General features: G+C 44.1%; 2 protein-coding genes across 5 annotated transcripts in view; both read right to left on the minus strand.

Moving 5' to 3' along the window:
* Nucleotides 1–16,970, minus strand: part of LDLRAD3 (low density lipoprotein receptor class A domain containing 3) — a 282,755-nt gene extending 265,785 nt beyond the window's left edge. For 3 of the 4 annotated variants that reach the window (XM_064365028.1, XM_064365027.1, XM_064365026.1), the window contains exon 1: nucleotides 16,920–16,970. In XM_064365028.1, the coding sequence (XP_064221098.1) occupies nucleotides 16,920–16,965 (46 nt within the window). In that variant the 5' untranslated portion in view covers nucleotides 16,966–16,970. Of the gene's footprint in view, nucleotides 1–15,852; nucleotides 15,969–16,919 lie in introns of those variants that run through there. The other variant, XM_064365029.1, reaches the window with a different exon arrangement.
* LOC105717283 (histone H1.2-like) lies at nucleotides 6,530–8,889 on the minus strand. The gene has a single exon (XM_064365534.1). It carries the CDS (start codon nucleotides 7,276–7,278, stop codon nucleotides 6,640–6,642), a length of 639 nt encoding a protein of 212 aa, XP_064221604.1. The 5' UTR covers nucleotides 7,279–8,889; the 3' UTR covers nucleotides 6,530–6,639.
* Nucleotides 16,971–21,312: the final 4,342 nt, after the last annotated feature.

Below are 21,312 nucleotides of genomic sequence, written 5' to 3' on the forward strand. Positions count from 1 at the left end.
TCTCATGCCCCAGCCTCCCAAGTAGCTACAGAGACTACAGTTGTGCCCCACCACACTGGGCTAATATTATTCTGCGTATTTTTAGTAGAGATGAGGTTTCATGTTGGCCAGGCTAGTCTCGAACTCCTGGCCTCAAGTGATCCACCTGCCTCAGCTCCCAAAGTGCTGGGATTACATGCATGAGCCACCACACCCATCCATATTTTTCTTTTAAAAGGAAAGCCTGAAATATAATGACATATATTAAAAATCTGATAAATCTATGTGATAGGTACACTAGTGTTTGTTATATTATTCTCAGACCTTTTATGCTATTTGAAAGATTCCAAAATTTACAGTAATTAAAAATGTTTTAATTTATTTCTTTATTTATTTTTTTATTTATAATTTTTAATATTTAAGATATTAAATACTGCATTTAATATATTAAAGCACTCAAGTTACTCTTATAATCATCTAGGCTTAATAACCATTCAAGTATAGTGAACAAGCATAAATAAATTGCAATACCATGTGTTAAGTTCAACATGAACAAATACAAATTAGAAGCAGTCATTAAGAAGTCAGAGATTAATTCTCTGATTGGGAGTTGAAAATGGGAGGACACTTTTCTAGAGAAGGAGACTCACTAGCCAGGTTTCAAAGGGTGAACAGCAGGAAACTTTCTGTGAGACACTGTCTGCAAACACATATCCTGAATTAATAGTAAGACCAGAAAGCAAACAAGAGCACACAGTGCACACGGCTGCGCTGAGCTGTAGGGAAAGGTGTGAGCTGGGAGACAGCATTCCTTCTCCATCAAGCCAACCAGAATCATCTAAAAAAGCCAACAAGAATCAGGGATCACTATGGTACTGATACCATCTTGATTTGTGTCAGTTCAGCCCTGTGTCAAGGCCTGGGTACCTGGAGGCCCAACACTGCTGGGAGGGGCAGGGGATGGAGGGTCCAGTAACGGCAGAGCCTTCTTGCAAAGTGTCCAGGAGGGTCTGCAAACTAGAAGAGAGGAGCGCACACATGCGCATGTGAATCAAGGTCTGGGGTGGTTGTTACTGTGTACTCACATACTATGGTTTTCAGCCTCTTTTCCACCCCCTACGTAACACTCTCCATCGATCTCAGTGAGGGAGGGGAGGGTGGCTTCCTCTTCCCCAACCCTTGAATATCACTACTGTAAGATGTAGAGGGTAGTTAACTGAAAGCAAGAGGTGGACTGAAGAAGTTGGAAGAAAAGAAGGTCCAAGGCTGGGCAACAACAGGCTTTGAAACAAAAAGAAATAGTAACACCCATGACCAGACCAGGCACCCAAGAGTCCCAGTGGAGCCTATGGGAAGAGGAAGGCCCTCAAGAATTGACATACACCAAACTTCGAGGTGACTGACACCGGATCTCTAGCTTTTAGTAAGTGGGGACTACTATGGCCAGATTGGACTAAATGTAGAAAAATAAAGAAATGACATGCTGGGCACCAAGCATCATGGGGCAATCTGTACCTCACACATATACACACTACAAAGAATCATCTGTTTCATAAGAATTTTCTTTCCATGGAAGAATCATTCTACAGCAGCACTGCCACTAGAACTTTCTACAATGACAGAAATGCTCTATGTCTGTGCTGTCTAATAGGGTCCCACCAGCCACATGGGGCTACTGAGCATTTGAAAATAAGCTGGGTGCGACTAAGAAACTGAATTTTTAAATTTTATTTAAACTTAACTAATTTAAGTTTAAGTAGCCCCACGTGGCTGGTGGCTCCCTTACTGGAGAACACAGGTCAGGTCGGTGACACCTTCTAACTGGCTGCATAATATTTTAGTATACTGACACAATAACTCTCCCCTACTAGTGAGCATTTTGTTAGTCTCCAGTGTTTCTCCACTATAAACGATAGTGTCACAAATACAGGTATCCTCATTAATAAACTTTTGTACACATTGCAAACTATTTCATCAGGTTAAAGTGCTAGAAATGGAATTGTGGAGTCAATGAGAAACTTCTGTTTTTAGGCTTTTTCTACATATAGAATCACCCACTTAAAATAACACAGATGTGTACAGCATTTCACTTTCTTCTTCTTCTTTTTTCTTTTTTTGAGACAAGGTCTCACTCTGTCACCCAGGCTGGAGTGCAATGGCGCGATCTCAGCTCAGTGCAACCTCCGTCTCCGGGGTTCAACCAATTCTCCTGTCTCAGCCTCCCAAGAAACTGAGACTACAGGTGCACACCACTGCACCTGGCTAATTTTTGCATTTTTAGTAGAGACGGGGTTTCACCATGTTGCCCAGACTGGTCTCAAACTCCTGAGCTCAAGTGATCCACCCGCCTCAGCCTCTCAAAGTGCTGGGATTACAGGTGTGAGCCACCGCGCCCAGCCCAGGTTACTTTTTAACTAGCTGTTTTTACATACTACATGATTCTAACTGGATTCTAAAGACTACCAGGTAAAAGTAGAGGGGCCAGATAATATCATCTCCTAAGTATAGACAAGGATACAAGCTGTGAGGCAGCATGTTGCTGGCTTGGGTGAGTCAGATGATTTTTACAGCCAACATCGATACACAGAATACACCCAGCATTCTGTGATGGGATACTCATTGTACCCATAGATAGTGGAACACAGGAAAATGCTTATGCTATATTCATGAGTGAAGAAGGCAGGACATGAAATTGCGTTCTATGTATGATCAAAACTATATAAAATAAAAAATAAACAAATAAACCAATGTATTAAAAATCTTTAGGTGAGGCCAGGCGCAGTGGCTCATGCCTGTAATCCCAGCACATTGGGAGGCCAAGGCGGGCGGATCACGAGGTCAAGAGATCGAGACCATCCTGGCCAACATGGTGAAACCCCGTCTCCACTAAAAACACAAAAAAATTAGCTGGGCGTGGTGGCACACACCTGTGGTCCCAGCTACTTGAGAGGCTGAGGCAGAAGAATCGCTTGCACCCAGGAGGTGGAGGTTGCAGTGAGCTGAGATTGCGTCACTGCGCTCCAGCCTGGTGACAGAGCAAGACTCCGTCTCAAAAAAAAAAAAAAAATCCTTAGGTGATACACTGTATGTTATGTGTTTCTACCTTTTGTCCAGGTTTTTATAATAAATCTATTACTAATCAATAACATTTAGTGAGCAATTATACATAAAGTTAAGTGCTTTACATGCATTATCTTATTTAAAATATTTCTACATGGTAAGGACTATTATTATATCTATTAATAGAGGAAGATGTGATGGATTGAAAAAGTTTAAGAAACTTAGCCAAGGTCAAGGCAAGGAGCTGGAATCTGAACCCAGACTGACTGACTCTAAAGTCTGTATTCTTAAGTCACTATATCAATGCCTCTCAAACTTTAATATGCATACATATCACTTGGGGATCTTGTTAAAATGCAGATTCTGATTTGGGTGATGCTGATGTTGTTGGTCTGTTGACCACACTAGGAGTAGCAAAGCTCTACAAAATAATCCATATGGTATAATCTGAAAAAAGAAAATACACTATACTTAACCAGGAAAATGTTTTCTAATAATTTTTTTGAACGTTATTTTTAGAGATGGGGTCTTGCTATGTTACCCAGGCTGGTCTCCACTCCTGGCCTCTAGCAATCCTCCTGTCTCAGTCTCCCAAGTAGCTGGAATTACAGGCATGAGCCACCATGCCCAGCTCTGCTATCGAATAATTTAAATACTGTGAATGCTTAATAATATATAATACCAAAAATACACTTTCTGCAATTTCTCAGTAAACTTCAAGTCCTCTTTCCATCCAATGAGAGGCCCTAAGCTGCTCTTGTAAATTCCCACCAGTAGACACCCGTTGGGTAGCCACTGGTGTCAGACTCACTAAGCCCAACTTAAAGCTAATCAACCTTCTCATCTCATTAGCAGGAATGATTTTATCCCCATAGCTTCCATTAGTGAGCACTTCTGCAGATCCAGGGAGCAGGTCTGTGGAGGAAAGGACCCTGGCGGCTCCCCAGGGAACTGGTCAGTCCCACCCACCATTCCCACTGCACACACCACCCAGTCCTCAGCACCAGATGAGCACTTCCCCATTCCCATAGACTTTACTTAAAAACAACAGAACTATGTATTCTCTAAATATTTTAACCTTCCAAAATTTGGCAAGTATTAGCTAATTTTATACTTGAAGAACCTTAAACACCCTTTCATTATGTTCCTAATTCTTCATGTCTTTTTATGTGGGGACGATCAGATATTTGTTGTTTAATGAACCTTTTGCCATTTGCTGTAACCCTGTTTATCTATTTCAATGCTTAATGGTATGAAATTACTTATCTGATACCATAAAAGTAGTCTTTACATAATGGATTTTATTTCCTTAAATTTTCACTCTATTTATATCTCCTGATTTTTACTACATGTCCTAAAATGAGTAAATAGGTGATTTTTACTTTTTTTTTTTTTTTTGAGACAGAGTCTTGCTCTGTCGCCCAGGCTGGAGTGCAATGGCACGATCTCGGCTCACTGCAACCTCTTCCTCCCAGGTTCAAGTGATTCTCCTCCCTCAGCCTCCTGAGTAGCTGGGACTACAGGTGCACACCTCCATGCCCAGCTAATTTTTTTGTATTTTTAGTAGAGACAAGGTTTTGCCATGTTGCCCAGGCTGTCTCCAACTCCTGAGCTCAGGTGATCTGCCTGCATCAACCTCCCAAAATGCTAGGATTACAGGCGTGAGCCACCATGCCTTACTGGTGATTTCTTCTAATAAGAGTTAGTAACATTTTGCTTTACATTTAGTCTTTACTTGATGTATTTATACCTATAGTCTTCCATTTTCCTTTAATGTTATATTTACTGATGTGCTTCCTTCCTGGAATCATTTGCGTGGTTTAACTAGAAAACTTTTATTTTCTTTTAAACTAGACCAACTCTTCCTTATTATTTAATGTGTTTAATACTGGTTTGTTGTTGTTGTCGGTGTTGGTGGTGGTGATGGTGGTGGTTGTGCTTGAGAGAGTCTCATTCTGTCACCCAGGCTGGAGTGCAGTGGCATGATCTTGGCTCACTGCAACTTCCACCTCCCAGGTTCAGACAAATCTCATGCCTCAGCCTCCCAAGTAGCTGGGATTACAGGCATGTGCCATCGTGCCCGGCTAATTTTTATATTTTTAGTAGAGACAGAATTTTATCATGTTGGCCAGGCTGGTCTCGAAGCCCTGCCCTCAAGTGATCCCCATGCCTCGGCCTCCCAAGATGCTGAGATTACAGATGTGAGCCACTGCACCCGGCCAATTACTGATATTTTATAAAAACAGACCTGCTTTCATTTCTTTCCTCTTGGTGACCTCTCCTACTTGTTAAGTAAACTATGTAAACTCCCTTCAAATGGAATTAAGATGCATAGCAGTTTTCATTAGCCTGTCAGAAACCCTTTTGATATGTCACATGCTAGTCTCATAATGTATCTAATTCATCACTTGATTTAAAATTGCTATAATCCATTGCCCTCTCAAAGGCCTCTTTCTCTTTGTCTTTTTAAGCAAAAGGAGTTTCTTGTAAAGATCTTTCCAAGTCTCTGAAGATCAATGAGACTGTTCTAAACTCTAGAGAAAGAGAAACAATTTTCACCAAAGGGTAAAGTTAGTTTAGCCAGGTAAATTTCATTCACCATGGCTTAGTCTGACTCCCAATTTGATCTCCTTTTCAAAGTCATAGTCATGACTTTAGTGATCCCCTCCATTCCCTCTTGTAGGTAATTTTGAGGAAACCCTACTGTGTCCCTGACACTATGCCAAGCATGGAATCAGTTTCTGGAGTATAACAGCAAATAAGATAAACATCAAAAACACAATAGACCCCATCCCAGCTCATGGAGCTTTAGTCACACAAGAAAACAGAAGAATTCTTTTTTTCTGTTCAGGATTGTTACCAAGTCACATTTTATGGATACTTTCAAAAGATGCTGATGTTATCCTTCAATTCTGGGCAGTGTTCCTTTCTCTGAATATATATAATTCACATTTTTTATCATCTCTGATTGTTGTGGTATGTTTATTATTCAAAAACTGAACCTTATATTTTTGACATCTGTTAGCTTTTCTTGTATTGTCATTATCATTTACTTGAAAACATAAATGAACTCTGGGTATGCTCCATCTTCACCCTACTATATCACCACTGCCCTTCATAGGATCCACCAATGTTTATTGTTTCACTATAACATTTACAAGATTAGTTCTATCTTTCATTAATACCAAATATTCTTAATGTAAAAGTCATTCTTTTCAACTTTATCTCTTTTATAGTAGTAAGGATCAACTCATTCCAATCCTGCTGTTCCCCAGGTTCCTGCCAGCTGGGCTCACTTGCCAGTATAATATTTTTTAATCAAACTTATGCCAATGTTTTTATCAATCAGTTTTTGAAACACCTTATTTAGTTCTGTTCTGGTTTCTCTTAGCATTAACTAATTTTTACAGCTTTCACTCTGATGACTACCCTGTGTTGCTAATCACTCTTCCCTTACCCAAACTCCACCTATTTTATTTTATTTTATTTTATTTTATTTTATTTTATTTTATTTTTTAGGAAAGACAAATATCCAGCTCTTTCATTGAGATGAGTGGTGGCTCTGAAAAGAGCCTTTTGGTTTTAGAAGCAAGCGTTCACCTATTTCTTCTTGGGTGCCGCCTTCTTAGGCTTGACAACCTTAGGCTTGGCGGCCTTGGGCTTCACAGCCTTAGCAGCGCTTTTGGTAGCTTTCTCCGGCTTGGCAACCTTAGCCTTCTTTGGGCTCTTAGCCACCTTCTTGGTCACAGAAGCCACGGCCAGCTTCTGCGCCTTCTTCGGGGTTTTCTTAGCGCTCTTCGAGGTAGCGCCGCCAGTCGCCTTCTTGGGCTTCTTGGCTGCACCCGCCGGCTTCTTAGGCTTGGCAGCGCCCGCCTTCTTGGCCTTGGGCTTGGCTTCCGCGGAGGCCGCCTTCTTGTTGAGTTTGAAGGAGCCAGAAGCGCCGGTGCCCTTGGTCCGCACCAGGGTGCCCTTGCTCACCAGGCTCTTGAGACCAAGCTTGATGCGGCTGTCGTTCTTCTCCACATCGTAGCCAGCTGCAGCCAGCGCTTTTTTCAGCGCAGCCAGAGAAACCCCGCTGCGCTCTTTAGAGGCGGCCACAGCCTTGGTGATGAGCTCTGACACCGGAAGGCCGGACGCCTTATGGGGCGCTCCCCCAGACTTCTTGGCCGCCTTCTTCTTCACCGGGGTCTTCTCCGCCCGGGGCGCGGCGGCGGGAGCGGCAGGAGCAGTCTCGGACATATTGAGGACCAACAACTGAGGGACAAGTGGCAAAACACCGATGGATCCCTATTTTATTTTTATAATTAAAAAAACAAGTTAAATTTAGAACTTTCCAAATCAATCAAGAGGCTTTTTGAACTGACTGTGGAACTACAAGTGTGAGCAGGGCTCATTTTTCAGCCATGTCCAATTAGTTTAACGATGCCTGGAGAACACTGCTCTGATTCAAGGCTAAAGCTGAAGGAAAATGTTCCAGTAATGCCATCAAAGAGGACACACTTCTGACATTCCACAAGCCAAACTCACTGGGCCTTATAATAATGAGAAGGGATTTTTAATGCAATAAAATTAAACACCGCTTATGCTTTCATTTCTCTATGCCAACAAACACATAAGTGTCCCACTGCCACCTGGAACACTGGCACCTTGGGTTTGCAAGTCTTTTAAATCAAGTTATTCATAAATTTCACATACTTGCAGCACCCAGATGCCCAAGGCCTGTTCCAGAGTAAGCTAAAGGGCCTGCCCTCCCTTCTTGTGGCCACTCTCCAGGACAGAGACAACACCATCTGCACACTGTGCCATTTGTCTGTTAAAAATCACAGTTGGATTTGGGTACCAGCGAATTCACCCAATTTATCACCAGTCTCTTGATATTACAATGACTCATTAAAAGGAGAGTCTGGTTCTCAGGTCTCTGGAAAGAATTTGGGAGTGAGTTTAAAATCCTGGGGTTCACTCTGCTCTGCATGTAGTTGTTAACACTTTACAGACCTGTGGCATTACTTTCTCACAAGGCACCACTGCCTTTCTCACAAGAGCCCCTTAGTTTAAAGCAACAAGATGGGGTCAATTATTACTAGTTTATTTCTTGAGTGACACATTAAAATTTCAGCTTCCACAATAAAGAACTTCAATCTCTAGTTCAGGAAACATTCTCTCATACATGGACCATATAAGCTTAAGCTCAGGGTCAGAAAGTACTTTTAAAAATACTTTCTCTTTTGATATGAGGCATTATCATCGGTACTACAGCTTTGTCTGGAAAATCTATTTCCAGACTTTTTGAACAGTGGGCCCTTCTACTTGGCACCCAGCGCTATTTGAGGGAAGTGCTGGGGAAAAAGAAATTGCTTTTGGTTGGCATTCAAACAAAATATTCCCATAAGAGGAGAAAAACTGTCTCCACCATTAATATATTCAAAGGCAAGTCTCATGGTGCTGAAATAATTTGTTTATTCTTATTTTTGTTTCTTTTAATTAAGTCTCTGCAAAAGCCGATTTAAGCACCTAGACTGTTACACTCTCCACACAGGAGAATAGCAGAACAACAGTTTCTATCTGCCAAAGACAGGCTATTTGAGTAACATTAACTTGAGATGCTCCCCACTCCAATGGCTCTCTAACAAATCATTCTATCCAACATGATAAGCACGGAGTCAATACTGACATCCCTATGCGATGCAGGCATTCTCCAGCACAAGGTAGACGGTGCACTTATCATCTCTGACACATACAGATTTAGATTTCTTCTCCTAACACATAAAGACTAGGATTTCTACTCCATACCTAAAGCAGCAGAGACAGTGGTTAAGAGACCAGGTCTAAGTCACACAGACCCACGTGCCAATTCTGAAACTACCTCTTACTGGTCAAGGTTTAGGAAAGTCACTTAACCTTTTAGTTTCCTCATGTATAAAATGGCAGAGCATTCTATGTACCTGAATAAACTGCTCTGAAAATGAAGTCAGATCCGCTAGCAGAGAAAGCATTAAATAAATTATAGTATGTACACATGCTGGAAAGCTGTTTTTAAAAGAATGGGTGGATATGTAAGAGCTGAAAGAAAGATGGCCAAGAAGACACATTTATTTGATAGTGTAACATCTTCGACATCAGGATGTACCTAATGGCCAACTACATCTTCTAAAAGCACAGGGTGGGCAGAAGCTGTGATTTATTGGTCGCTGGCAGTGCCTGGGTAAACCTGGTCACAGCTGTTCGTATATTGTCACTTCCGTCGAGTTATGTGCATGGTTGGTGCTGCAAAGGTTGAACTGACCTATGATTTAGAATGTCCTTTAAAACATGATGTAAACATCTGGCATTGAAATGAAAAACTATACACATTTGTGTATACACAAAGAGGCAGGGAAACAACGTGAATTTGATAATAGTAAAGCCAATATCTATCACTGCAAGAAATTACTATAATTCCATATTTTCTGGCGAAGCAGGAGCCAAGCGCTTTTAGAGACTTAAAAGAGGAAAACACAAATAACTGAAGCTGTATCAGCTGTGCTTCTGTGATAGCAGCAAAAGGGGTGTCTGTTCAAGAGCCGAGCAAAGCAAGGGAAGGTGACGGAAACTGCCATATTGCTTGGGAATAACTGAAATGTCTAAACAACAGGAGACAGATGTGACCCATTTACATGGCTCAAAGTAGAACTGATGAAATATAGTAGTTGAGTTAAAAAGCCAGCCAAAAAACTACAGATAGAGACAAGCAGGAGCTCATTAAATTATGTCTCTGTGTGTGTACATGTATATAAATATAAATCCATGTTAAAGCTAAATTGATATATACCAGACAATTCACAGTAGTTACTTAAGGGAGGGGAGAGAAATGGGAAAGGAAGATGAAGGAAGATTTTAATGTTTTATTATTGCCATTACTTCTAATTTGTTTGAATTTTGTATCATAGTAAGTACTCAGTCTGTGTATTATTTTTGCAGTGTTTTTAAATCAAGAAGTTTACAACAAAATAAGAAACATACAGTGCTTGCTACCCTGCCAGACAGACTAAACCTTCAATGAACGGGAACCATTCTCACTCTTCTACACACCACAAAAGAAAAAGTATCATAGACATTTAACATACGATCCCATTTTCTCAAGGAGTTTTCATTCTAGTACAATTTAGAAGGTAAGAGAGGTTTTATATATACAGTGTATATATATATATAAAAACTAGGGTGTACACACACACATGCACATACATATATACTGTGTATGACCATAAGGTAAAAAAGGCTATTGTCCAAAAGCCACAGAAGACATTTCTAGCTCAGACCTCAGAAGCCTAGAACTAGAAAAGTCTCAGAGCAACAATACACATACACCAACATTTTATCTGGAAAGCTAAAGAAGCAAGCTAGGACACGTGTCATCACCTCTGAAACCTGTTCAAGAATGACACATTGATTAAATATCCCTGAAGATGCAGTACCCATGCTTGTCTGGGCACTGTAACATCTGCACAGCTCTGTGTTCCCATCAAGGTCCAAGGTCCATCAGGACATCTCCTGTTTGGATAACTTCAAAGACAAAGAAAATGACATCTGCACATGTGGGAAGCCAGAGCTCCTCACTAGAGAAGGCTTTTCCAAGAGGGCATGGTTTGAGATTAATGGGCCTGAACTGAGACAATGTGCACTTCTCCCCAGGAAGCCATCGCCCTCCTCTGGGTGCCACCTCGCGTCCTGTGAATTCATGCCCAAAAGAAGACAGCCGCAGATAAGTTATGTGGCTAGTCCTAAGGGAGGTGGAAGTACAATTCTCCAGGAAGGTTTGGAACAGAGCAAAGAAAAACGATAGCTGGAAGAAAAAGTGTCTTAAAGGAACTGAAGTGTTATAAAGCGACACAGAGCAACAAAGAGACTTTAGAGAAAAAAGAGTAAGATGAAAACTTCTAAAAACACACATACGCACACAGCTTGCCACTGGTAGAGACGACTTTCCCAAGCACCTGCAGAATGACTCAAGTTGTAAAGCCTTTTGATGGCAAGGGAGAAGGAATTATGGGGAGGGAAAGGGGAGCCCCGAAGAACAATACCTACTCTGAGGAGTGGAGAAAGGGAAACTTCCAGGGTTAGGATTTCAACACAAGACTTCCAAGGCAAACTGGCAGCTTGTACTCCTTAGGCCCTCAGGGCTGGTGAACCTCCCAGGTTTAACATTCAGGCAACCAAGTGGCTTTTGGTGTCAGCTGTCACCTGCCTGTCACCTGCTTTCTCTGCATATGTCTCTCCCAAAGGAAACCACGTACAGAAAATTCCAGAAGTTTTAACTCTGGCACAAGAGGAAAGCAAGAGGGAAAGGGTCAGTGCTGAGGGCATTTCTGGTTAAGAATGGGTTTTTCCATGGAACTGTGTGGTGACAAAACATAAAGCCAAAGGTCAACGGCCCTTGGGAGTAAGATGGCATCTTGACCCCTGCATCCAGAAGACACACTTAGGACACAAAGGAATAATGCTCGATGCCTGGCAAGGATGCTTACTCAGGCTAGACCAGGGATTCTCAAGTAGGGGCAACGTGGCAATGTCTGAAGGCATTTTTGGCTGTCACCACTGGGAGTGAAGAGGAAGCCAATACTGGCATGAAGAACTAGTTATGCTGCTGTGACCATCCTGCAATGCACAGGACAGCTCCCACAACAAAGAACTATCCAGGCCAAGGTATCATTGGTACCTAGGCTCAGAAACCCCGCCCGAGACTAAACCCATCCCTGCAACCACCTCCAAGCCCAAGAATCACACCTCAAATAAACTTTTGCTATCCACCTGACCATGCAGTCACTTGGTCACAAAAGTCCACGTACTACACTAAGCTATATTAAACATCAAGCCAATGATGTGACAAGCAAATATGGCAGACTGAAAGTACCTGGCTGCTCTCCCAGCAAAGATCTTCAAGGTACTCCTTAGCATCCAAGTGAGTAGATTCTTTCACAACAAGAATAGAAGAAGGCAGTTACATACATATGCACATGCGCATGCACACATACACACACACACACACACGAGCAGCCAACTTAAAAATCTCCCTGGTTGTCGGGTAGAAGCACGGGTAAAACAACAACAATAAAACCGCATGGTTTGAACAGCCAAAGCATTTCCTAAATATTTCAAAGACACAAAGAGGAAAAGAAAACAAACAAGAAAACCCAACAACCAAATATAGATTCGTCCCTGGGACAATCCTATACCTGAAAACAGCTGCATCACCAAGGCTTGTCCATGGTGTAAAGTATCTTATTTTTTAATTCTAATATACAATAAATATATTTTAAGGGAGGGGGGGATATGAATTTAGAGCTCAAAGAATGAAAACAAACCCCCATGTAACTACAATTCAGGTCAAGAAATCAAACCCTGGCTGGTATCATCTTCCCACATAGTGTGTTCGTCACTCATCCACACACACAGCAAAATGACCAGTTATTCTGAAAAAGTTTCATCTTCACATTGAGATGTATTTTATGTATTGAGATGTATTTTATGTATTTACCATAAACACCAAAGCGTCCTGCAGAGAAAGCTGATGTCTCGCTGAATAAATCCTGGGCAGTGACCACAAAGTGAACAGATTTGGGGAGGGGGAACATTCATGGAAACAATCTCGTGGACTGTGTCAATTCACAAGAGCGTTGTGGAGGGAAGGCATGGAAGTATGGTGCAGGAAGCCTGTAAACAGAGTGGGAACAGCCCACGTTGGGGGCGAGGAGAAACTTCAGTCAGAATCTAGGCTTCAGACTTTACTGTGGTACCCTGGTATTATTGATCTCTCCTGAACCGTACAATGATTTCCTGCCACATGATATCCTTGGCAAGTTTCAATGAGATCATGTGCTCAAAGTAATGAGCAAAGCATCTCACACATAGGAGATGCTTCACTAATAGTGCGTTCCCTCTCTTCCTTTTGCCCACATAAACAGGCAAGGTTGTAAAGGCCAATTTTTTAAATTAAGGCAGTCTTACTCTGGAGTGCAGTAGCACAGTCTCGGCTCGCTGCAACCTCAGCTTCCTAGGTTCAAGTGATTTTCCCACCTCAGCCTCCAAGTAGCTGGAATTATAAGTGCGCATCACCACACCTGGCTAATTTTTCTATTTTTAGTAGAGACAAGGGTTTCACCATTTTGGCCAAGCTGGTCTCAAACTCCTGACCTCAAGTGATCCATCCACTCACCTTGGCCTCCCGAAGTGCTGGGATTACAGGTATGAGCCACAGCGCCTGGCTTAAGGCCAATTCTTTATTACGAAATTACTTGATTATAAGTGTTCTTAAACTCCAAATTCTCTAAACTGCTTTACAAAGGTGACAATACAGTCCACTTTCGACCTATCCTGCAGACTGGCTGAAAGGTGTCTAAAACACCCTTCCGGGCCCAGAATTTATCATCCCACCCTCTCCTACTCATATCTCTCTCCCTCCCCCACTTATCCCACAGTAAATGGCCTAAGTAGGCTGTCAGGAAAAAACATCTCACACCCCAGTAGGGAGCCTTAGTCGCATCTCTTTGAAGATGAAAAGCAACAAGGTGTGTTTATTTATACCCTGGTGTACAAGGCCTCTTCCAGGCTCCATCTTTCCCAGTTGAGCTGTGCTGAGCTATGCACAGCTACTCAGCAAGTTAAAAACAATAAAGCCCACCCCTCACGTCATTAAGCAGATCTTTCCAGCAGAAAAGGTCAATACTCTCATTCCTGGGAGTACACACGGGAAAAATCGAGGCTTTTCACTGATAGAGAATGTCAGGAAGTCTAAGCAAAGGTCAGTCCTAGAGGAGGTGAGAAGATGGACCATCGTCCAGCATGGCGGCCTTTAGAAACGTCTCAAGCCCTACGCACTTAAACCCACTAGATCCACCCACATGCAAGAAAACTGGAGATCAGATGACATGACTTGGGCTGAGTCTGTCTCGCAGGGTACATTAAAAAATAGTAATGCTGAAAATCAATGCTTCGCTTCCCTAACACAAATAAAAACAAAGGAAGAAAAAAATACACAAGAGGGTGTCTGACAAGGTTCCTAAATAATAAAGGCCTCCAAGCTGCTCTTGGAATATGAGTGGCCTTCTAGCCCCAGAAAGACCCAGGACTCTAACTAGGGTTCAACCTTGACCCCAAGATTCTTTCATAGACTATCAGATACAGACAGAAACCCAAAGTCGTGGCTTGTACAGTCTCTCATTTTATCAACTTCCCAGAAGAGGATGGAAGCATAGGCCATGGGATGGACGGGTAGGGTCTCTGATCTGTCTATGAAACCCAAACTGAACAAAACAGGCTTTTCTCTTTCTTGGTTTTTGTTGTTGTTGTTGTTGTTGTTGTTCATTTGTTTGTTTGTTCTGAGACAGAGTCTGGCTCTTCTTGCCCAGGCTGGAGTGCAGTGGCATGATCTTGGCTCACCGCAACCTCCGCCTCCTGGGTTCAAGCAATTCTCCTGCCTCAGCCTCCAGAGTGGCTGGGATTACAGGTGTGTGTCACTATACCTGGCTAATTTTATATATATATATATTTTTTTGAGACAGAGTCTCACTCCATCACCAGGCGCCAGGCTGGAGTGCAGTGGCGCGAACTTGGCTCACTGCAACCTCCGCCTCCCGGGTTCAAGCAATTCTCCTGTCTCAGCCTCCCGAGTAGCTGGGACTACAGGCGCGCGCCACCACGCCCAGCTAATTTTTTTGTATTTTTAGTAGAGACGGGATTTCTCCATGTTAGTCAGGCTGGTCTTGAACTCCTGACCTCAGATAATCTGCCTGCCTCAGCCACCCAAAGTGCTGGGATTACAGGCGTGAGCCACCATGGCCAGCTCTACAAAATAGGCTTTTCTTATGGGCTGGGAGACCAGACGCATCTGGTTGACACTGTAAAAATGACCAGCCCTGGTTCTGGCAACACTTGGAATCCATGCTAAAAAGATGATGTTTAATGTAACATGAAAGATGCGTACACTCCAACCTGCCTAGAGGTTTCTAAGGCAGCAACTGTAAAGGTAATTCGAAGCCCACAGATAATGGAAAATGTTGGGAACCATCTTGACCCACAGAAAACCCACTAGGGACCGTTGGGCTCTTCGTCCCCCACCCTTCTGCTCCCCACTATAACCATCTTATTTATTTTAGCCCTATTTTACATGTACATACACACATTAAATAGCCACTGCTGACCAGAGAGGGACAATATTAACTTTGCAACTATTTTTACAGAGACGAAACTCAACTCAAAGCAACCCAGTACCAACTGGGAGATGCAATAAATAGCAGTTTCCATTTGGCCACAGTGGCTCTCCCAGGACACACACAAGAGCCAGCTTCCATTCTGTCCTTCTCAGGTGCTATCAGAGGACACACCACAGCTACACAAATTGAATTTGTGAATCCAAACAGGTCTTCATGTCTGCAGACATCCTGGAAATCGATCTGCTCTAACAGCCTCCAAACAATCCACATCTGTTCCTGGCTGCCCAATGTCCTGTGGGAACTCTCTCCCCAGCTGGCCTAGTAGGGCACTCACCCAGACCTGGTTAAAAATCTACAGCAGCCGCCAGAAGGCCTTGCCCCTCCCTGGAAGCCCAGCACCCCCTGGAAGCCCAGCAAACCCACAAGCATCTAAATAGGGTGTCAGAAGCGTGGAGATGGCATTGTGGGTCTGAGACCAGTAAAGGCTGCCCAGTGGGCTGTGAGGATGCCCAGGACCAGGGACACCAAGGAAGAGGGGAGATTTCCCTTTAACGCATTCATATCTCCTAGGGACAACTCAGAATGAAATGACCCTCAACTTAGCAAACCCACACATCATCAAAGATACCTCGACAGGCAAGCTGCTAGAAGCACTTGGCAAAACCGGGCATCTATTAGACATGTGGATGGCACAAACGCCAGGCAGGCAAGAGTCTACTGAAGAAAGTTCACTGGGCCCTGTCACCCACATTCTGGGCATCAGATGCCCAGAAATAAACATCAAGGGGCCAAGGGCGGGCCCAGACCAGGAGGGACAGCTGACAGCTGTGGACAGCGGGCAGGGGCAGAGGAGGAAGGGCTCCCAGGCCGGAATTCGGAGCGTGCCCACATCAGCAGAAAAGTTCCTGGGAACGGCACGCTGTCTGGAAGGGAAGGAGGCTTGCTGCGGTCCAGGCCCCGGGATGCACACGTGGTGGTGATGCCAGGTTCAAAGGGCTGACGGATGAAGCCCCATGTCCTCTCCCAGCGCCCCTCGCCGGTCAGGGCGCCCATCGCTGAGCAAGTGAGGGTGGTCAGACATCTTAAATGAAGCTTCCGTTCCCAGGATCAGTGGGAAAAATGAGCAATTCCCAGGTCTGGCCCTGCTGCAACTCACTTTATCCAAACCAAACAGTCCCAGAGAGGAATGAAAGGAAGCGGCTTTGCTACTCCTTCCGCGGGGCAGATAGGGAAACTGAGGCGCGGAGTGCACGCCAGAGACTCAGGAAGAGGCCCCGAGGAAGCTAACGCAGCCGCGCGCGCCCGGACGTCTGGGAAGAGTGGGAAGAGAAGATTAGGGAGGAGTTCTCTCCTCTCCTCTCCCGCCTCCGTTCCTCACACACACAGCCACACTCGAGCTACGCCCAATCGGGGCAGCCGCCGGGCTCCCCAGACCCGGGATGCACACAGAGCCCCGCCCGCGCGCGCAGCACAACACGACCCGGCGCGCACGCCCACACAATAGGACGGCGCGCACCCCGCGGCGGCCCCTCGGCAGGGTCCCGGCCAGCCCGGCGCCGGGGTCCGCCCTCCGCGCACACCCACGCCCGCAGAGCGGCCCGCGCCCGGGAGGAGAAGCGAACGCACCCGACCGCCGCGCCCCGCGCCCCGCACCCCGCGCCCCGCGGGAAGTTCGCCGGCCGCCCCCCGACTCACCCGCGGCGCTGCTCAGCAGCAGGCACAGCGGCCCCAGCAGCCACATGGCGCGGCCGCCGCTCCCGCTGCCCGGCGCCGTCGCTGCCCCCGCGGCCTCAGCGCTGACCCCGCCCCTCGCTGCGCCGGCCCCGCCCCCCGCCAGTCCCTCCTCCCGCGCGCCCGCCCGCCGGCCCCCGGCCCGGCCCGGCCCGGCCCGGCCCCGGCTTCGCTAAGTTTTGCCAGCGCCTGGGCTGCGCGTGGCCGCCCGCATCCTACACTGCGTGTCCTGGCTCCGAGGGGCCGCCGAGGGGGGCGGAGGGTCCAGCCTTTCTTTCAGTCTCTCATCGCCTCCCGGATCTGGCCGCGATGATAGCCTAACAGCCTGGGCTCTGTTCTCTGCCTCCTTTTGTCCCTCTCATTTCTGCCTTTGCTTCCACACCCAGCGAGGATGCAACGCTCAGACCCAAACTTGAGTTCTTTACTCGACTACAAAATGAGTTTACTCCAGAGAGAGAAAGAAAAAGTTAAAATAAAGGGCTAAATCTTATGAGAAAATTGTAGTATATTTTTAGTAGCAAGTATGGAATACCAGTGCTTCTCAAACTTTAATATGCATGCGGCACACTTGACGGTCTTGTTAAAATACTGACTCTGATTCAGTAGATCTGGCGTGGAGCCTGAGATTCTGCATTTTTAACAACATTGGGGCTGATTCCAAAGCGGATGATCCAGGAGCCACAGGTAAGAGCAGCTGACACCTTCCATGCACACACCTGGACCACGCGAGTAACTTCGTCTGCATAGTGTCCACCTTGACCGGTTGAACGTTTGAAACCCAATTTGGGGGGGAAAAAGTAATGAAAGGCAGATACCCAAATTCAAAAATGTAGCTGCACCAATGTAGTTGCTTCCAGAGAGCACTGGTGAAAAGTCCCGAAGGACTTAGATGGTGGAAGAATGGGATGACACTTTTGTGCTCCACTCTCCCCGACCCCCCCAACAAAAAAAAGCAAAAGCAAAAGACTGATACAAATCATTGCCAAAAACTGAAAACAACTCAACTGTCCATCAACTGATAAATGGATCAACAACTTAAAACTTCTGGAGGCAGTGCGACTGTTCTAATCTTGATTATCATGGTAGTTTCACAACTATATACATTTGTCAAAACACTAGAACTGCATCCCTAAAATCTACCCCTCAAAAGAGGGAAGTTTGCTTTATACAAACTGAAGCTGACTGAAGGAAAGGGAAAGGCATGGGTACAGAGGCAGTTATAAAGGGAATGCCTGCATCGGATTTGGGATGCTCTGGAGACCACCTCAAGGGTGTTAAGATTCAATTACTTTACTTTGTAATTGCCTGCTGTAGTCTGGAAACATAAAGGCTAAAATGGATCAGGTCAAAATTTAAAAATACCAATCATTGTTCAAGGTAATGCGAAAAATGTGATGCATTGGAGGAAAGTTTAGCAAGTTCCATAGTTCGTAGTACATATGGAAAATATAAATAAATTATCTAAATAATTCAGCATTAGTTCTTTTATCCTGGGGTCGATGAATATTAAGGAAACTTAGCCATGGGCTTCAGGGAGTTTTAAAACCACTAAAATTTATGCAGACTTTCCCGTGCATGTGGGTATGTGCATTGTTCCAGGAAGCTTCTTGGGAAGAGGCCTCCTCCCTGTGCTAATAATACCTGAGGAGGCAAATATGCAAATAATTTCTCCTACAGCTGCTCATTTGCCTCCAAACATTAGGGTTATGGAAAGATAATGCAACTGACCCAGCCAGGTTTGACTCTGTCTTTCTCTTTCTCTCTCTCTCTCATACACACAGGCACACACACTTTTAAATATATTAATGTCTTTGAAATCATTTGGACTAATGTAAAATCTTATTTAAGGTCAACTGTTGTTTTTATAATTATACTAAATCACTCCCAACCTCCTCCTCACCATATAAGCTAGGCAGGAAATAAAACCATTCTTTATACTTCATTACTCTCCTCTTTCTCAGTTCTTCAGAATTCCATAAAAGCACAAAGCATTCCATTTCCAGCTAATATGAGAGGTTTTGGTGCTAATTGTTTAGGTCCTATGGAGCCAATCAGTCTTTTTTAAGGTTGGTTTAATAAAAATCTGAAACAAAGTACTTTATGTCTCTTATTTACCAAGAGATTGACACTCTGACCTTGGATGTGTGCTTCTGCCATGGTTTCACATTGCTGAAGGAGAGAAGAAAGAATGTTGTCTGTCTGAGGGCCTCCATACAATGCTCTGTAATTTGCAAACATTTTCTCATTTACTCCCCACAGCAGCTCCTGCAAAGTCACAGGTGAAAATAGCGCAAACTGAACTTGAGGTGTGTCTGAGATGGGCTCCTATGCTCATTTCACTTGCTCTGTGACCTTGCACAAGTTATTAGCCTCTCTGAGTCCTAGTTTCCTTATCTGTAAAATGGGGATTACAGGATCACCTGGATCTTAGGGTTGCTGTCCAGGATTTAAAAAGATAGTGTATGTAAAGTCTCTGGCATGGTACCTTGCACGTAGTAGTTGCTCAAGAGACATTAGCTTTGTGTGGTTGTAGTACACACTACAAGACAACTGTTGTGGAAGCCAACTTCTGTGGTAGCTCTCAAAGATTTTCGCTTCTGCATCCATCTTTGTACAGTGTCCTTCCACACTGAATGGGGCTATTCACTATGTATTCCATACACATGTGACCAGTGGATACTGTGGAAGTGACAGCAGATAACTCTTAAGACTGAGTCAAAAAGGACACAGCAGTTTCTTCTTTGTTCTCTTTGATCACTTGTCTTGGGGGAAGCCAGCTACCATGTTGTAAGGACACTCAAGCAGCCCTGTGGATATGTCTACATGGAAAGAAACTGAGCTTCCTGGCGTCTTGCCACCCTTGGAGTGAACCATTTCGGGAGCAGATCCTCCAGCCCTAGTAAAGTCTTCAGATGACTGTACCCTTGGCTAACATATGACTGAGCTCTCAGTGAGCTGGAATAGAACCCCCAGCCACCCCCAAAATTCCTGATACACAGAAACTGGTAGAGATAATAAATGTTCATTGTTGTTCTAAGCCACTAACTTTCAGGATAATTCACCATGCAGTAATAGATAACTAGTATATCTGCCTTTAAGGTCATCCATAGGGTTAACTTAATGGTTTCATAGGATCTTTTAAATAAGTTAGTACATGAGAAACCCTTAGAATCTTGCCTAGTATAGTAAGCACTCAATAAATGTTAGTTTTGTTATCATGGTTTTTTTTTTTTAATTATCAGTATCATTACCTCTCTCACAAAGCATCTAAGACACAGGGCTTCCAAACTTTCCAAAAAAAATTTTAACTTGAAGAGGAGTAGAAACATGTGGCAACTGAAAAGAAAGTAAAAGGAGTAGGGACACTAAAAGGACGAATTACCTACAAAAAGTTTACTGACACCCAGTCTGCCTTAGTTTCATTCACTTCTTAAAAATCAGGCAGACATAGCAGGAGACCATCAACTCCCCCAATTACTTTTGTGACTCCTGGTTTCTGTGGTTCCATATTTCTTGCTCTCTGCTCTCCCTTCCCTTCATTCGATTTTCATTCTTCTCTCCAGTATATGAAGAAAATAGAAATTCCTTGAGGATTCAGCCAAGGAAGGCTTACTCCACTCCAAACTATAGTGGGTAGTAGAAACTGCCTACTGAGAAGCTGCTGGTGGAAGAAGATCACTAAGTCCTCCCAAATACATCACACACACACACACACACACACACATACACACTTTTACCCCCAACATAAAAACAGGAGGCCAGAAACTCAGGTAATTAAGAGAATGGGCTTTGAGGTGGCTTGATACACCTGCGCTCCTAGATCCCACTACTTCCTAGCTATATATAAGGCTGAGAAAGTCAGTTTATCTCTGAGTCTCAATTTCCTATGAAATGAGCATAAGAATTGTAACCACCTCATACGTTTGTTGTATGAAGCAAAGGGACTCTTTCTCATTCCTTTGTTTATTCGACAAATGTTTATTGAGAACCAACTCTGTGCTAGACACTGTTGTGTGCTCTGGATTTCTGCAGTGAACAAAACCAATTCCCTGTCCTCAGGGAGCTCACAGTATAATTGGGATGTAGATGAGTATCAAATTAACAAATGGCCACGTCGTGTAGTGGGGTCATAAGAGCATATAATGCAAGGGCATATAATATAATGGTGTATGATGTCATAAGGGCTGTGTGAAGCATTTAGCAGAGTTCCTTAATGTAGTACTCCTACATTTTCAGCTCTCATTTGTATTACAAACTTAGAACCTACATGTGAGGGAAGAGTAAGGCAAGGAAACATAAAGGCTAAAGCTGCAGAAAAAGCCTACTGTGGCTAGGCGCAGTGGCTCGCACCTGTGGT

This window comes from Aotus nancymaae, unplaced genomic scaffold (genome assembly GCF_030222135.1).
Source record: "Aotus nancymaae isolate 86718 unplaced genomic scaffold, 86718_ANA_hifiasm-v0.15.2.pri h1tg000059l, whole genome shotgun sequence".
Classification (NCBI taxonomy): domain Eukaryota; kingdom Metazoa; phylum Chordata; class Mammalia; order Primates; family Aotidae; genus Aotus; species Aotus nancymaae.

What these genes read in the sequence shown, in the direction of transcription:
- LOC105717283 (XM_064365534.1), bottom strand. Translation starts at nt 7,278, where the DNA reads ATGTCCGAGACTGCTCCTGCCGCTCCCGCCGCCGCGCCCCGGGCGGAG.